Genomic DNA, 14,455 nt, shown 5'->3' with positions numbered 1-14,455 from the left:
TGGACTAATCAGAGACTGAAACAAAACTTTACTGTATCCCTAATTAACAAGTTTGATTTAATGGACATACTACTCTGCATTCAATACTTAATGAGCATATATTTTTTTTCAAGTTTGCATGCACTTTCTCATTTCACCACTTATTAGGCTATAAATTAGGATATATATAAATGAAGTCTCAAAAGTTTTGAAAGAATCTATACCATACAGACCATCATCTCTGACCACATCGAGTAAGATATCAATTTTAAAAGATACATTGAAAATCTCCATTCATTTGGAAATTTTAAAACATTTAAGAGCATACATAAAAATAATTACTGAATCAAAGAAGAAATTATAATGAACATTAAAAATATCCAAATGGCAGTAGACTAGAAAGCTCTAGGAAACATCTTCAGGATGATAAAATTATTAGTACCTGATGCATCTGAACATTTGGAGAGGAAATTTAGACAATTAGTGAAGATTTTTAGTTTGAAATGGTGAAAACAAAACTAATGAAATGACATTTAAAAAAAACAACAAAAATAATTTCTCCAGGAAACACAAAACAGCTTTGCACTGGAAAACAAATCATAGTATACTACATGGCTTGATCATAAGTTGAACTAAGAGAGTCATAACATTGAATATTGAAATACCAAAATTATTATAAAAGCATATTGGGAAAAGGGAGGGATGGCAGAGATATGGATGGTGCGGGGAAGGCAGATAGTTACATCCTCATCTTCCATAGCTGGAAGGCAATATTTCTAAAAGCCCAAAATTAAAGAAGTAATATAATTGTGCTGTTGAGAGAAATGGAAGTATATTTTAAAATCATCAACTGAAAGAGGTGGGAGTGGTTGCCCTTGGGGAAGGGATAATGGGGAAGAGGTGGGTGAGAGCTTGCTATTTTTCGTAACAAACCTTGTATAACTGCATGATCCTAAACCAGGGCTTGGCAAATCTTTTCTGCAAAGGGCTACAGAGTAAATATTTTAGGCTTTGCAGGCCACATGGTCTTTGTTGCAACTACTTATTTATGCCATTAGAATGTAAAAGCAGTCATAGATGATACATAACCACATGGATGTAGCTATGTTCCAATAAAGCTTTATTGTGGATGTTGAAACTTGAATTTCATTTAATTTTCATGTGTCAAGAAATACCATTCTTTTTTTTTCAAGCCATTTAAAAAGATAAAAATTGTTTTTAGTGTGTGAGCTGTATAAAAATAGACTGGATTTGGACTGGGTGGTAGTTTGCTGATCATTGCTTTAAACAATGTACATTTATGACTATTAAGATAAACAAATAAAACCCCAATACCTCTTGCAAAACTAAGACTAGAAGGAGACTTTATTTTTATCTTGACAAAGTGTACATTTAAAAAACTGTAGCAAACATCCTTCTTTTCATGGTCAAAACTTGTATGTACTTTCTTGAAAGGATCAGGAACAAGACAAAGATGTCTGCTATCATTATTTCTACTTAGCATTGTACAAGGTTCTAGAGAGTTCTAGGAAGACTCAAGAGAGGTATCTATTCTCACCAAATTGATTTGGTGCAATCCCAAAATTCCAACTGGATTTCTCACAGAACTCCACAAACTGATTTAAAATTTTTTTTGGAAAAGCAAAGGGTCAAAAACAAAAATACTCCTGAGGAGGAACCAGGTATGGGGGCTTGCCTTACTAGATACCAACATTTGAAGTGAGGTATGACCTGATCAGGTACACATTTGAGAAGCTTCATTCAGAGGACAATGTGGACAAAGGAAAGAGGATCTGTCACTGGTCTATACTATTGCCAAGTGAGAGACTACTTTGTAAAGAAATACATGAATGAACATATTAGGAATCTTTCTGACAGGTACACACAGGACTCTGTGACAAGTTACTAAGTGAAATATTTTTAGTGAGTTATTACCATGGATTTTCTATTGTAGGAAAAATACTTTCAATGTATATTAAGAAACATATTCACCAAGACATTAGCTGTATAATATATATATATATATATATATAATGCTTTGGTAGGGAATAAACTGGTACTTATATTGTGAGTATAAGTGTTAAAGGCAAAGATTCCTAGGTGCCTTCTGTGGACAGCCGTTTTAAGTTCTTTGAAGCTCTCAAAATAGCACAGTATTCCTATAAAAAAATTTCCCTTTATATGCAAGCTTGCCTTTCAGACAATACTGTTAAGAATGAAGAAAAGTAGAAAGGATATTTAATTCCTCAGAATAACTTGCCTTCTGTAGACTCGGCCTGTAATAAATTTGCTGTAATAACTTTCAGATAGCACATTTCATTTTATAGTGAATGTGTTTTATATTTAGTATCTAACTTGTAATTCTTTAATAAAACTTGAAATTCTAGGCCATTGAATTTGATTTAAAGGTATCTTAAGCTCAAGAAAGGTAATCCCGAGATTCCTTGTAAAAATAAGGTTATAATAATTCAAAATAGCGAACACTTCTATAGCATGTGTTTGGTACCGTTTTGTGCCCTTTTATATGCATAAGCCAAATTAGTCTTTATAACTATCCTATGATGTGTTTACTATTATTACTCCCATTTTACAAATGAGGAAATTGAGGCAGAAGTTCAATTACTTGGTCCAAATCACATGGCTAGTAAGTGGTAGAGCTATGATTTGGACCTACACAATTTGTCTGTAGAAACTGTACTTTTAATTATTACATGGCACTGCCTCTTGCCAGTTATGTATTAACTTTAATAGGTTAGTGAATTTGCAGATTCAAACTGCTCTTACCTGTAACTTCAATGTATCACAATGAACTATTGGTAGATTAATTACAGCAATTAATGTAAATATGAAGAATGCAGTAAAGTTGAACTCACGATCATACACACAGTAAGGGAAAAAAGTTTGCTAGCCATTAGGCCCTGATGTTACCTGTTGTTTTCAAACTGTTGGTTCCCTCCCCTCCCTTTTATAATGCTCACTAAGACTGCGAGCACCACAAAGGTGGGGTCCACCCTTATTGTCTGTTTTTTCATGATAATCTCTGCATCTAGCATGGTGCCTGGTACTTAGTGGCCACTCAAATATTTGTCCTACTGCGAGGGCCTCAGGGAATGCTCTTCAAGAGACCTTTCACCTGCTATGATTCAGTTAATTATTTTTGTTTTTTTTTAAGATTATGGAAGTAAGACCTTAAATTCTCATTGTTAAAGATTAAAAAAAACAGGTAAGTAGATACAACAAAACTTGAAAATCCACTTTCTGATCACCAACACAACATTCTTTTCCAGATGATTATGGTCCTGTTTAATATGCTTTCTATGCATTACAGGCACAAATGTAGACTTGTTTATATAAAAAAAGTAAAGGTAACCACAAACACACAGTACTCTGCAATTACCTCCCGTCAGTTTCTCATGCCTCTACAAATGTATTTCATTTCTTTTAACTGCTTTGTATTAATTCATAGTATGAATGTATTAAGCTTTATGTAGTTATTCCCTATTGATGGATATTATGATTGTTTCTCATTAGTATTTATTAAAGATCATGCAGCAATGAACACTGCTGTGCAAATATCTATATCCATGTAGAATTACTGGGTGACATAGATCCCTATTCGCGGAAAAGCAGTTAGCATGTAGGAGCGATTCAGAACACACTTAAACAGCGCTTCTCCCCCCTGCATTTTTAAGAGGAGGTGGTGGAGAGCCTGTGAATGCAAACTAATCAGAGTAATAAAATGCCTCACTAGAGGGTTTCTAAACTCCTCCTATCGTACCGCAGTTTTTCTCATGAACAATCCGCAGAGGACGTGCAGGAGAGCAGCAGGCGCACCCGTGGTGGGGACAGGGAGGGCGTTGGAAATACATGCTTCTTGGATGCAGCGTCTGGACGAAGTCCTCGAGGACCACGCCTTCTTGCCTAACTCGCCCCCGTCAATTTTGCTTTTAGGCGAGATTGAGTATTAAAAATGGCCTGGAGACGGCAGGGCGAAACTTAAGGTATTGATGTGGCCCGAGAGTGAAGTGAATGGCTGTGAAGCCCAAGTAGGAACCGAAGAACAACACCTCGAGGTCCTCTGCCCCTACTGCCGCCGCCTCCGCGGAGGACTCGCTTTCCCATCGGCACCCACGGCGCGCGGGGGCGCCCCCGGCAGGCCCCCGCGGTGGGGGCGGGGCCGGAAGTCACGTGAGGTGACAGCGGCAGGGGTGAGGCCGCCGTCGCCTGCCGGGCTGGTTGATGCTGTGACTGGGGAGGCGCCAGGGTGATGGCGGTGGAGACTCTGTCCCCGGACTGGGAGTTCGACCGCGTCGACGACGGCTCACAGAGTAAGGGAGCAGCCGGGGTGGACGCTCCCCGGCCCGCCTCAGCCCTGGCGGCGTTGCTGCGGGAGGGCTCTGCGTCGCGGTGGCCGCGCAGCCGTCGGCTTCGGGACACTTTCCGCCCCTCAGGGTGTGAGAGGGGTGCGCTCTCGAGTGCTTCTGTAGGGGCCCGGGGTCCCAGCAGGGGCGGGTTAGGCCGGCCTGGTCGGGGCTCGGCGTCCGGGGAGGTGACTCCCGGTGCTGCCCGCGGTGCCCCGGGGGGAGCCTCGCCCGCTCCGCAGCCCGGGGACTCGGGTGGGGCGCCCCGGGGAGGCGGCTGGCCCTGCTTCCCTCCTCGGGGCTTTCGCCAGATCCTGAGCGTTCAGGTCTAGAGGAGGCTGAGGTCCGGGTTCCTGTTTCGGTTTCTTGTTTTTCTGCTTTTTCTCCTAACCAACTTCTGGAAGTTTGAGTGTTTTTTCCTTCATACTCTGAAAACCGTAAAAGATAAAGGAGAAAAATCGCTCATCACGTGGTAAAAAAATTAACAAGTGAGTGTCAGTTTATCCCCTTTCATGACTTTTATTTACAGTAAGTGGTACTTTTTCATTGTATCTAGAAAGGTTTCAAGAGTTAGAGCAAATCTGCTTCAAGTTTTACTTCATGAAATCAAATCGTCTCATTTCATTTAGAAGTCCAACCAAAAAAAGCAACAAATTCAGCTCCACGCAGCAAAATTTAGAGGCCAAACTATTGCACTGAAGAGTAATACAGGTTGGCAATCTGTTTTTGGTTAGTAATCTATGTAAGAGATATTGGGACATCCTGCCTGGGAATTTGTTTTTTAATGCAGTTTTTGCAAAAGATGAATGCAGTTTTTAAAAATTACATACGAATTTTGCTTAAATTTACAAGGACTTGTATACAAACTTAGAATGTAATTAGGTTTTGTTAGCCTTTCAAAGAAGCATGAGCTTAATTTAGGAAGATTTGCAGTTTTTCACAAAACATTCCAGAAGTTATTAGCTTTTATGCTGCATTAAACAATCTTGGTGGTAATGACAAAATCTTTTAACTTTTTTGTGGAGAGGATTCTGTTTGCTGTTATAAAGTGGAGTGCACTTTGTCATGCGTGAAGTTTTATGGACAGAAGTCCCCTACCGCATTATCTTAAAAATTGTAATGAAAATATGTTACTGTCTTTGAAATGGTCATTTTAGAGTAGAATGACCTGATTGACTTAACAGATGTATTCTACATACCAGGAACTGTGCTAAGTATTAGGGATACAAACATAAAACAAGGAATGCAGCCTCTGGGAAGACATAAGCATGTAAGTAGGGTTTTTGAACTTTACTCTTAAGAATCACTGTGGAGTTTTTATTTCAAATCTTTTTATTGTAACTTTTACCAATTTTTCGTACCATTATCTTATCAGCAAGAACTTTACTGTTATCACAGGTTTTCTGTTGTCTACAACTTTGTGAATTCCCAGACTAAGTGAGTAATTTATTGACATGTTTTTCTAGCATTGTCATTAAGAACTCATTTGTTAAGGGCAGCTTTGGTTATTTCCCATGTAGTAGAACTGAACATGAACTTGAAGATTCCAAGAATCTTAGCAAAGTTTTAAAATTTAAGCTGTAAGACAGAGAAGACTTCTCATCTCTTCTCTGTGCCTGGTTTTCATTAATTTTTGGACAATGAATCTTTTCTAGACTATTTTCTAAAATTGCCTAGATTAATGCTCTACTGAGATGGGAACCTTAATGTACTAAATTGACCCATTTGATTCACAGCATTAGTTGCAAAATAAGGGAGATTAGGGAGCTAGGTCTTTATCTTAATGAGTCAGAATATAGAATTGCTTTGTATTGCTAATTTGAGAACATTTTATATATTTTTAGAAGATATAAATTGAATACTGTTATTTACATCAATAAAAGAAACTGAGTTGGACCTGAATTTGCTGCCTTTGGGATCGGTAATGAATTGTTATGTATAAGATGGAATAGTTACTTTAATTAATTTTGATGAATAGGCATAACTTTATCATCCAGTTTATACCAGTGACTCCTTAGAATTACCTGTAAACGTGTAAACTCTAAATATCAGCGCATTATTCTGTACTCAGTGTTCTTTACTGGCTTTTCCAACTCTATTATTATAATTAAAAAATTAAAACATTTGGTAAATTTTGGGTAGTACAGGAATATTCATTATGATGAGGCAGGTTTAAAGCCATTTTAAAAACAATATTTAGGTATATTTTTGAAGAATAGTTTACTGTTTAGAATTAATTACTGTATAAAATTAAGAATTAAGTTTTTAAAGTTTACTTCTCTGACAAAGATTTTTGCACTTGATTCAGGTCATGAATTTTTTTTTTGCAGAAGTTGTTTATGACTAAAATACAGAATAAGGACATCTAGTTGTCTAAGGCATTTCTCAGATTGCTAAAAGCCCTAGATTGTGGGGTAAATGGGACAGTAACTTTTCACAGTACTTTAAAGATAGTAAGGATCTCTATATGGTAACATGTACGACTAAAAGTAGTTTCGTCTGTTTGGAAAGATTGAAAGCTGAGTTATTGTTTACCTTTGAAACTTTATTTTCAAGAATTCCAGACATTCCAAAGTAATACATTTACCAATGTTTAGTACATACTTTGTTCTGACTTTGAGATTATTTCAAGTAGATGTCCTGTAAGTCATTACTTGTCTACTCACAAACTGTTTTAAAATTTAAATTTAGAAATTCATGCTGAAGTCCAACTTAAGAATTATGGGAAATTTCTTGAAGAATATACATCTCAGTTGAGAAGAATTGAGGACGCACTGGATGATTCAATTGGAGATGTTTGGGATTTCAATCTTGATCCGATAGCATTAAAGGTTTGGTTTGGTTTTATTTTTTGTTTATTTGCAGAACATACTGTATCTTACAACATAGTTTCTAAAAATGGAGTTTATGTTTTTATTATTTGGAATCTAGAGAACTAAAAGAACCTTGGAGAAAACTTGGTGATTTTTGCTCGCCACACCATGCAGATGTTTTTGTTGTTTTTTTAAGAATGACCCAGACTCAAAGCTGTTAGTGTCAAAGAATGACAGGCTCCAACTCTTTGACGTAGTCTTTATTTCATCATTAAGAATATGAAGAGGGTTGGAATAGAATATTTAGGCTTTGTTTCTTATCGAGGTTATTTTACATACAGTGTAATACATAGGTATACTGTTAGTGAATTTTTCCAGACACATATACACATGTAGTGCACATCCTGATCAAGGTACAGAAAATTTCTATCATTTCTCAAAAGTTCCTTTATGCTATTTAGGTGAGCTTCATTTGTGGGTAATTTAATGTATAAAATAGTCACTCCTGATCTGTTCCATTTTGAGGTAGTTCTATTTTGTTTTTATATTTGAAACTGTAGCCTGTTACTATTTAAGTAATAAAGTTTATTGAGCATTTATTATGTACTAGCTAGACACTGTCCTAACTCATTTAATGACCATTTTGAATAATTCACATATACAATTGTTTAGTTTTTAATGTATTCACATAATTGTGCATCCATCATCAGCGTCAATTTTAGAAAACTTTGCTACCCCAAAAGGAAATCCTGTATCCATGATTAGTAACTCCTCAACTGGTGTGGTGCCAGTACTGAGTACAGGGTCTCACACAAGTTCTAAATAGACAGAGTTGGACTCAATTTATATATTTAAAATTTCAATTTTTTCAAATTAAAAAGAACTGTTCTTTTCCCTTGTTTCTATAGCTTTTACCTTATGAACAGTCTTCGCTTTTGGAACTCATAAAGACTGAAAACAAGGTACAGATTCCTAAGCCTAAAAATCTATTTTTAAAATGCTTTAGCTGTCTGCAATAATTTACTTTTTTTCTTTTATGTTTTTACTCATGAAACTAGGTCTTAAACAAAGTCATCACTGTTTATGCTGCACTTTGTTGTGAAATCAAGAAATTAAAATATGAGGTAATTATATGTACTCTTATACATTATAAACATGATTTAAAAGCAAATATGTGTTTATATTTGTACAGTGTGCATGTTATTGAATTCCGAATGAATTATCTAATTATAGTAATAGTAATAATGACTACCATTCACTGAATGCTTATTATATACCAAAAACTGTGCTAACCCTGCTAATACTTACAACAACCCAGGAAGGTATTTGAGGAATAGATGAGGAAACTGAGGCTTAAAGAAGGTGTCACTTGCCTAACACTTTACTGATAGAAATGGTTTGCGTCTGGGTCTGCACACTTTGAAAGTCTGTTACCTGCCATATATACTGGCTTTTTAGATAGAACTGATTTTTAAAACTGCTTTGAATTTTTAGTATGTGTTAAATTTCCTTGCCCATGAGCCATTAAAACTCTGGTAGAAGTTGTTAAATTTTATCTTTTTTCCTCTACCTTTTGATACTGTTTTGTTGCTTTCTATCTCTCATGAACTAATGGAAGATGTGGGACAGTTAGAGTAGTCAGATAAATCACAGTAAAGGCTGAAGAAATCAAGAAGTAATGAGTATCAGTATGTTTGGTACTGCAAAGATGAATTTACCTGTATTGTAAGCAGTTTTTGAATTTAAGGGAATCTGTATGTGATACAGTCCTCTGCTAATTAAATGTGGATAAACTAAGAGAACTAAAATGGCAACCTTTAAAATTGTTTTAATGTTTTTTTTAAACAGGCTGAAATTAAATTTTATAATGGTCTCTTGTTTTATGGAGAAGGAGGTAAGTGTTAAAGTTTCACATTGTAATGTCATGATGACTTTTGAGATTGAAATGAACGAAGTCGACAATTCTAGGACTACCATGTTATAATGTCATAGTGTGGGAAAATATGCATACAGTTTTTTTATTGGTTTGCTTAGTAAATAGGTGAAAAAAACCTGAGTGATGAAGCAGCAGCAAAATCTCTATAAAGTCTATTTGTGATATTTTTATAAATTACAAAGCACTGTAGCTACATGAGGAGTTTCTTTGAATTCATTAAGTAAGTGAAGCAGATGGTTTCTTTTACTTGTGATTAATGAATGTCTCATTTTTCTCTTTAGTGTTAAAATTCTGTTTTCAATACTATGCAGATTAGAAGATGTACTAATGAATAAAAATCATATTTTTCTTTTTTGGTGTTGAGTTTACATTAAAAAATTGAAATAGAATTCTTCATGATGTCTTTCAAAGCTACAGATTCCAGCATGGTGGAAGGTGAATGCCAAATTCAAATGGGGAGATTTATTTCATTCTTACAGGTGACTGATTTTTACTTTTTATTGAGGCTTTCTTTGGAAAGTTTGAGTAAATTACACATAATTGAAGAAGAGTTCTGAAACCTTCAAATGCTAAGAATATAAGGATACTGAGAATATGTATTGTGAGGGTGGGACAGTTAGTTGGCATTGGATTATAGTTAAGGAACTCATGATTCTGATTTTCATAGCATGTTTTGGGAAATAAGGTATCAAAATAAGGTTTTTTAAAATAATTTAATTTATGGACAATTTGTCACCATGTCTTTTAAAATAATTTAAACTATCACATAGGAAAAGATGATTTATGTCTGAAAAAGTTGTTATTGGAGATTAAGCTGTTACATGAGCAGTGGTAAGGTTTTTAAAAGCAGCAGCACTTGATGCTTCTAACCGTATCTTTCAATTTAGATAATGCTTTTGTCACTGAAAAGTTTTAGCTATTCTAGGTCTTTTGGTTTAATTTTATCAAAAGAATGAAATAATGTCTGTTTCTCTCTGTTATATAAGCAATGCTTGTGCAATATGACAAAAGCAAAAATTAGAGACAAAAAAATGCTTATAATCCCACCTATGTACTGATTGTTGTGTAGAAGGTTTGATATATTTCATTGCATCAAGCATGCTCATATATTGTTCAAATCTTTTATGTCTTTACTACTTTTTATTGTCTTCTTGAACTGATTGAGAACATTTTTCCGAAATTATCCTCTAAGATGGTATAAGTCAGGGTCCAGTCCAGGAAACAAATCACACAAGGTATTTCAGAAGGGGAGATTTAATATAGAGAATTGGTTACATTAAAGTTGGAGGGCTCGAAGGAAAAAGACAGTGAGGTAGTCCAGAGGAAGCAGATAACACCTTTAAATCTAGGAGAAAAATGGGAAGAGACTGGGGTTGCTAGAATCTGGGGGCTTTGGACAGGAGCCCCCATAGAATTCATGCTCCTACCTCCGAGGAAACAGCACTGCCTGGCTGGCTGGCACTTCTGAGAGGGCACTGTGAGTTTGGTTCTGTAGTGCTGAAAGAAGCTGGAGTCTGGAGCAAACTGCCACTGCTGGGACGAACTACTCCTGCCTGGGTTATGTTGATAAAAACATCAAGAAATAGAAGGATGTCCTTTTCCTGCCTTCTAGTTTCTTTTAGTGTCACCTTTTGGCAGAACCTAACAGGAAGCTTGCTGGGCAGGAGTCTATGAAATGTTAACTTACAGGGTCCCAGTGAATGTGTCAATTTCTCCCTCTAGTTTTTGTTAACTATTGCATTTTTTATTTTAAGAGTAGTTTATTTGGTGCATACAAGTTTAGAATTGTAAATCCTCCTGATGAATTGAATCCTTTTTCATTACATGGTGATCCTCCTAAGTTATGATTATAAATATGCATATAATGTGTAATCACATAAATACATAGTAGTTAACTATGGTAATACTAATAAAATCTGTTTTCTCTGATACTGATAACACTGCCCCAGTTTTTTTCAGTTCACATTTTCTGGATTTATCTTTTTTTATTCTTTCATCCTTTCAGTGTTGTCATGTTTTAGTTGTGTTTCTTTAAAACTATAAGTCTGGGTTTTGCTTCTTTGTGTAATCTGAAAATCTATCTTTTAATTGGTTAATTCTATTCGTTTCTTATATAAATAGTTTGTTACATAATTGGACTTGTTTTTGCCTTTTTACTTTGTGCGCTTTCTATTTGTTCTGCATTTCATTCTTTGCTTTCATTAAACTTTTAGAAGTTGAGAAATGTAAAACTAGAACAGGATCTCACTGACAGCTGCATAAAATTCCATTTTTTAAACATTCAAATGTTTTATGAGCCTAGCATGTTAGAAACTGTTCTTGGTGCTGGGGATAGAGCAGTGCACAAAACCAACAGAAATTCCTGCCCTCGTAGAGCTTAAAATTTAGAAAAGCTATAGATTGAATCATGTTTTAAATACTTTAGAATACAGACTGTTTCCAGAGGTTTAAAAACTGAGTTTCTGAAAAGAAATTTTCAGAAGGTGTGGGACATGGTAGATGCAAATTGATTATTTATTGACAAACATTCCCAGGGTAATTAACCTCTCACTTGCTGTGTGCCAAGACTATTTATAGATAGGGTTAAATATTTGAAGTTATTTCAGAGTGACTACTGGAGACCCCACCCCCTTCATTATCATACTCCCTAAACTGGCAGCTTTTAAGCTTCTTCATTCATTTGGATGTTCATTCATTTACTCATTTAATAGGACAGAAATGTATTAAAAAGCAGTTGAAGGTTAGCCACCATGTTGGGCAGTGGGTATTCAAAGAAGGAATAAGATAGTCTTCATCATTTAGGAATTAAATGAGTAGCTTTTGACTTAACATATTAAGTAGGAATGAAATATGTAGGGCAAAGAGGTAGAAATGACCTTGGGATGTAGGCGGTGAGTTAATTCATTGCTGGAAGGGTACTTGAAGTTATCTGGCTGCAGATTAAAGTGGAGATTCTACTGGAAAACTACTTTGTTTTTGTTTAGCATTGTTACCATAAAGTTCAGTCAGAAATGGTGGCATTTAAAAAGCAACTTTGTAACATATACTCAACTTGTCATTTCAGGAACTGTCTTGTTTTGTTACGAGGTGCTATGAAGTGGTGATGAATGTAGTCCATCAGTTGGCTGCCCTCTATATCAGTAACAAGTAATGGATTTTAGAAATATTTTTGCATTTATAATAGAGATGCAGGAAATGTGTTTCTAAAAATAGCTAATTACCTGAAAGTTTTTCATTTGTTCACTTGTTCCTTCATTCACTTCATTCTTTGACACCCACGTTTCAAGCACTACTTGATGTGTGTAATACATAGATTAATAAGGCACAGTATCTATCATGATGAATGAATGCATTATCTGTCTGAATGAGAAGGCTGACAGAATAATTTTAAAGAAATTTGACTATATAGAAAAAGGCTAACATAGAATTGGTACATGTACCAAGTTCTCTCTCCTCCTTTCCTCTCTCCTTTACTTTAAAAAGTTTCCCTGGCTCATTAGAATCACATGAGACTTTTCTTAAACCACAGAATCTTGGGGAGTGGGGCTAGGGAATCTACCCTGAGAGAATTTTGTGAGTAATACTAGTTATCTTTCAAGTTTGGGGACCATTAACCTAAATAAAGAAAAATCAAATTTTCAGAGTCTTTACTATTCCTCTTACCATCAAGTAGTATCTTGCATTTGGCTAATACATTACACTTTAGGTGAGATAACTTTGTTTAGATATATGACTAGGGATTCTCAGTTATGACAAGAGGTAACTTAGGCCCAGAGGATTTATTTGCCAAGATTCTGTATTAGGTACTGTTCTTTTGGTCACCAGTCCATTCATTGTTGTTCTAACTGTACCATGCTGCATCTTAACTCTTTATAAACTGGAGTGCTTTCTTAACTGTTTCGCATTCTCATGTTTTTCCCCTCAGTCAGGTATTTATTTTATGTTCTGTCCTTTCACTGAATCTCTCCTCATGGCCAAAGGGAATGAGAGCATAGCTCTCCCAACCCCTGATAGTACCTGGTGTGTAATTCAAAGAGAGCTGCTCACCACCACACCCCTGCTCAATAAAGATGAAATTCGTTTGAATTTTATGTTCTTTTTAAAAATAATCTATCTTGTAGAGTATATGTGCTTTGATACACAAGTACTGTCTTAAATTATTTACTGCTGAGTAAATTGAATCTGTAGGAAGTAAAATTGAATTATCCTGGGGTTTTGGCTTTTGTACAATCCTAGTTGTATGCATTGTTTTTCAGTAGGGATGAGAACTCAGAAATAAACCTGACTGAGGACTAGTTTCCAAATGCTGGACTGGATAGGAGAGCGAAGATTCTAATTGAGGACTGGGAAATTTTCATAGTTTAGAAAGTAATGAATATCACTTTTGTTATTTCTCTACCTCCATCCCAAGCTAGATCCTTTAGGTTTATATGTCTAAGGTCGTTCATGGATCACATGTTGCTGTATCTCTACCAACTGAGTTGGGTATAGGCAAGGGTAGCCCAGACTGTATGTATAGGTTGGTTCCCTTCTTGGGAAAGTTGAATATGGTAGTAATTCCCTGGATCTATTAAGTTTTAGTGACTAAAGCCTATATAAAGATAAATTTTTAATAAAAATTCCAAGAGATTCTGCTGCTATGTTTTCCTTAAAAATGAACTGTGACAGAGTTTTTTTTTAACCTGGGTGTTTTTTGTTACAGGATTGCACCCAAAATTATAGAGACAACTGGAGTTCATTTTCAGGTAAAAGTAATTTAACCTGTAAAACTAATTTTTATTGTATTTTACCTTGGAGTTTGTATGAGTGGGGAGTACAACAAAACTCCTGAATGATTTTTTTTTTCATTTGTTCCCTGTCATCTGTGGAGTTGATGAGACATTACTGACCCACTATTAGTATAACTCATAGTTTTTCCCAGTAGTGGCCCAGTGCAGGTTCTTCATGTCATCTGTATCGCAATATCACAATTAAGGATGAAATAATGGGCAAAGTATTTGTCTGTGTAAGGCTAATTGTTCCATCTGAGGATTAACAGTTTCATCTGAAGCTTAATAAATTGAATTTACTGAATTGTTTTAAGTAATTCAGTAGTCAGCCCAAATAGTTTAACTTTAAAACTCCACCTGAAGCCTAACTTCTAACTAGTGATTAAATGATAATCATTAAAGATTTTTTGACAGACTATGTATGAGCACTTGGGAGAGCTGCTAACAGTTTTGCTTACTCTGGATGAAATTATTGATAATCATGTCACACTGAAAGACAACTGGACTATGTACAAAAGGTGAGCCAATTAAAGTATTTAAAATACTCACTTTGAGATAATATATTGGTATAAAGTAAATAAATATAAATAGCGCAGA

At 35.5% G+C, this 14,455-nt stretch overlaps 1 protein-coding gene across 4 annotated transcripts in view; it reads left to right on the top strand.

Moving 5' to 3' along the window:
- Positions 1-4,170: 4,170 nt before the first annotated feature.
- The window catches only part of WASHC4 (WASH complex subunit 4), a 58,207-nt gene continuing 47,922 nt past the window's right edge, over positions 4,171-14,455 (top strand). For all 4 annotated transcript variants that reach the window (XM_036891411.2, XM_036891408.2, XM_036891407.2 and 1 more), the window contains exons 1-9: positions 4,171-4,307; positions 7,032-7,171; positions 8,062-8,115; positions 8,212-8,277; positions 9,002-9,047; positions 9,501-9,568; positions 12,154-12,236; positions 13,792-13,834; positions 14,273-14,376. In XM_036891411.2, coding sequence (XP_036747306.2) covers positions 4,247-4,307; positions 7,032-7,171; positions 8,062-8,115; positions 8,212-8,277; positions 9,002-9,047; positions 9,501-9,568; positions 12,154-12,236; positions 13,792-13,834; positions 14,273-14,376 — 665 coding nt within the window. In that variant the 5' untranslated portion in view covers positions 4,171-4,246. The remainder of the gene's footprint in view (positions 4,308-7,031; positions 7,172-8,061; positions 8,116-8,211; positions 8,278-9,001; positions 9,048-9,500; positions 9,569-12,153; positions 12,237-13,791; positions 13,835-14,272; positions 14,377-14,455) is intronic.

Source organism: Manis pentadactyla, chromosome 10, assembly GCF_030020395.1.
Source record: "Manis pentadactyla isolate mManPen7 chromosome 10, mManPen7.hap1, whole genome shotgun sequence".
Lineage (NCBI taxonomy): Eukaryota > Metazoa > Chordata > Mammalia > Pholidota > Manidae > Manis > Manis pentadactyla.
Note: the sequence above shows the minus strand (reverse complement) of the source record. Positions and strands in the feature narration are given on the sequence as shown.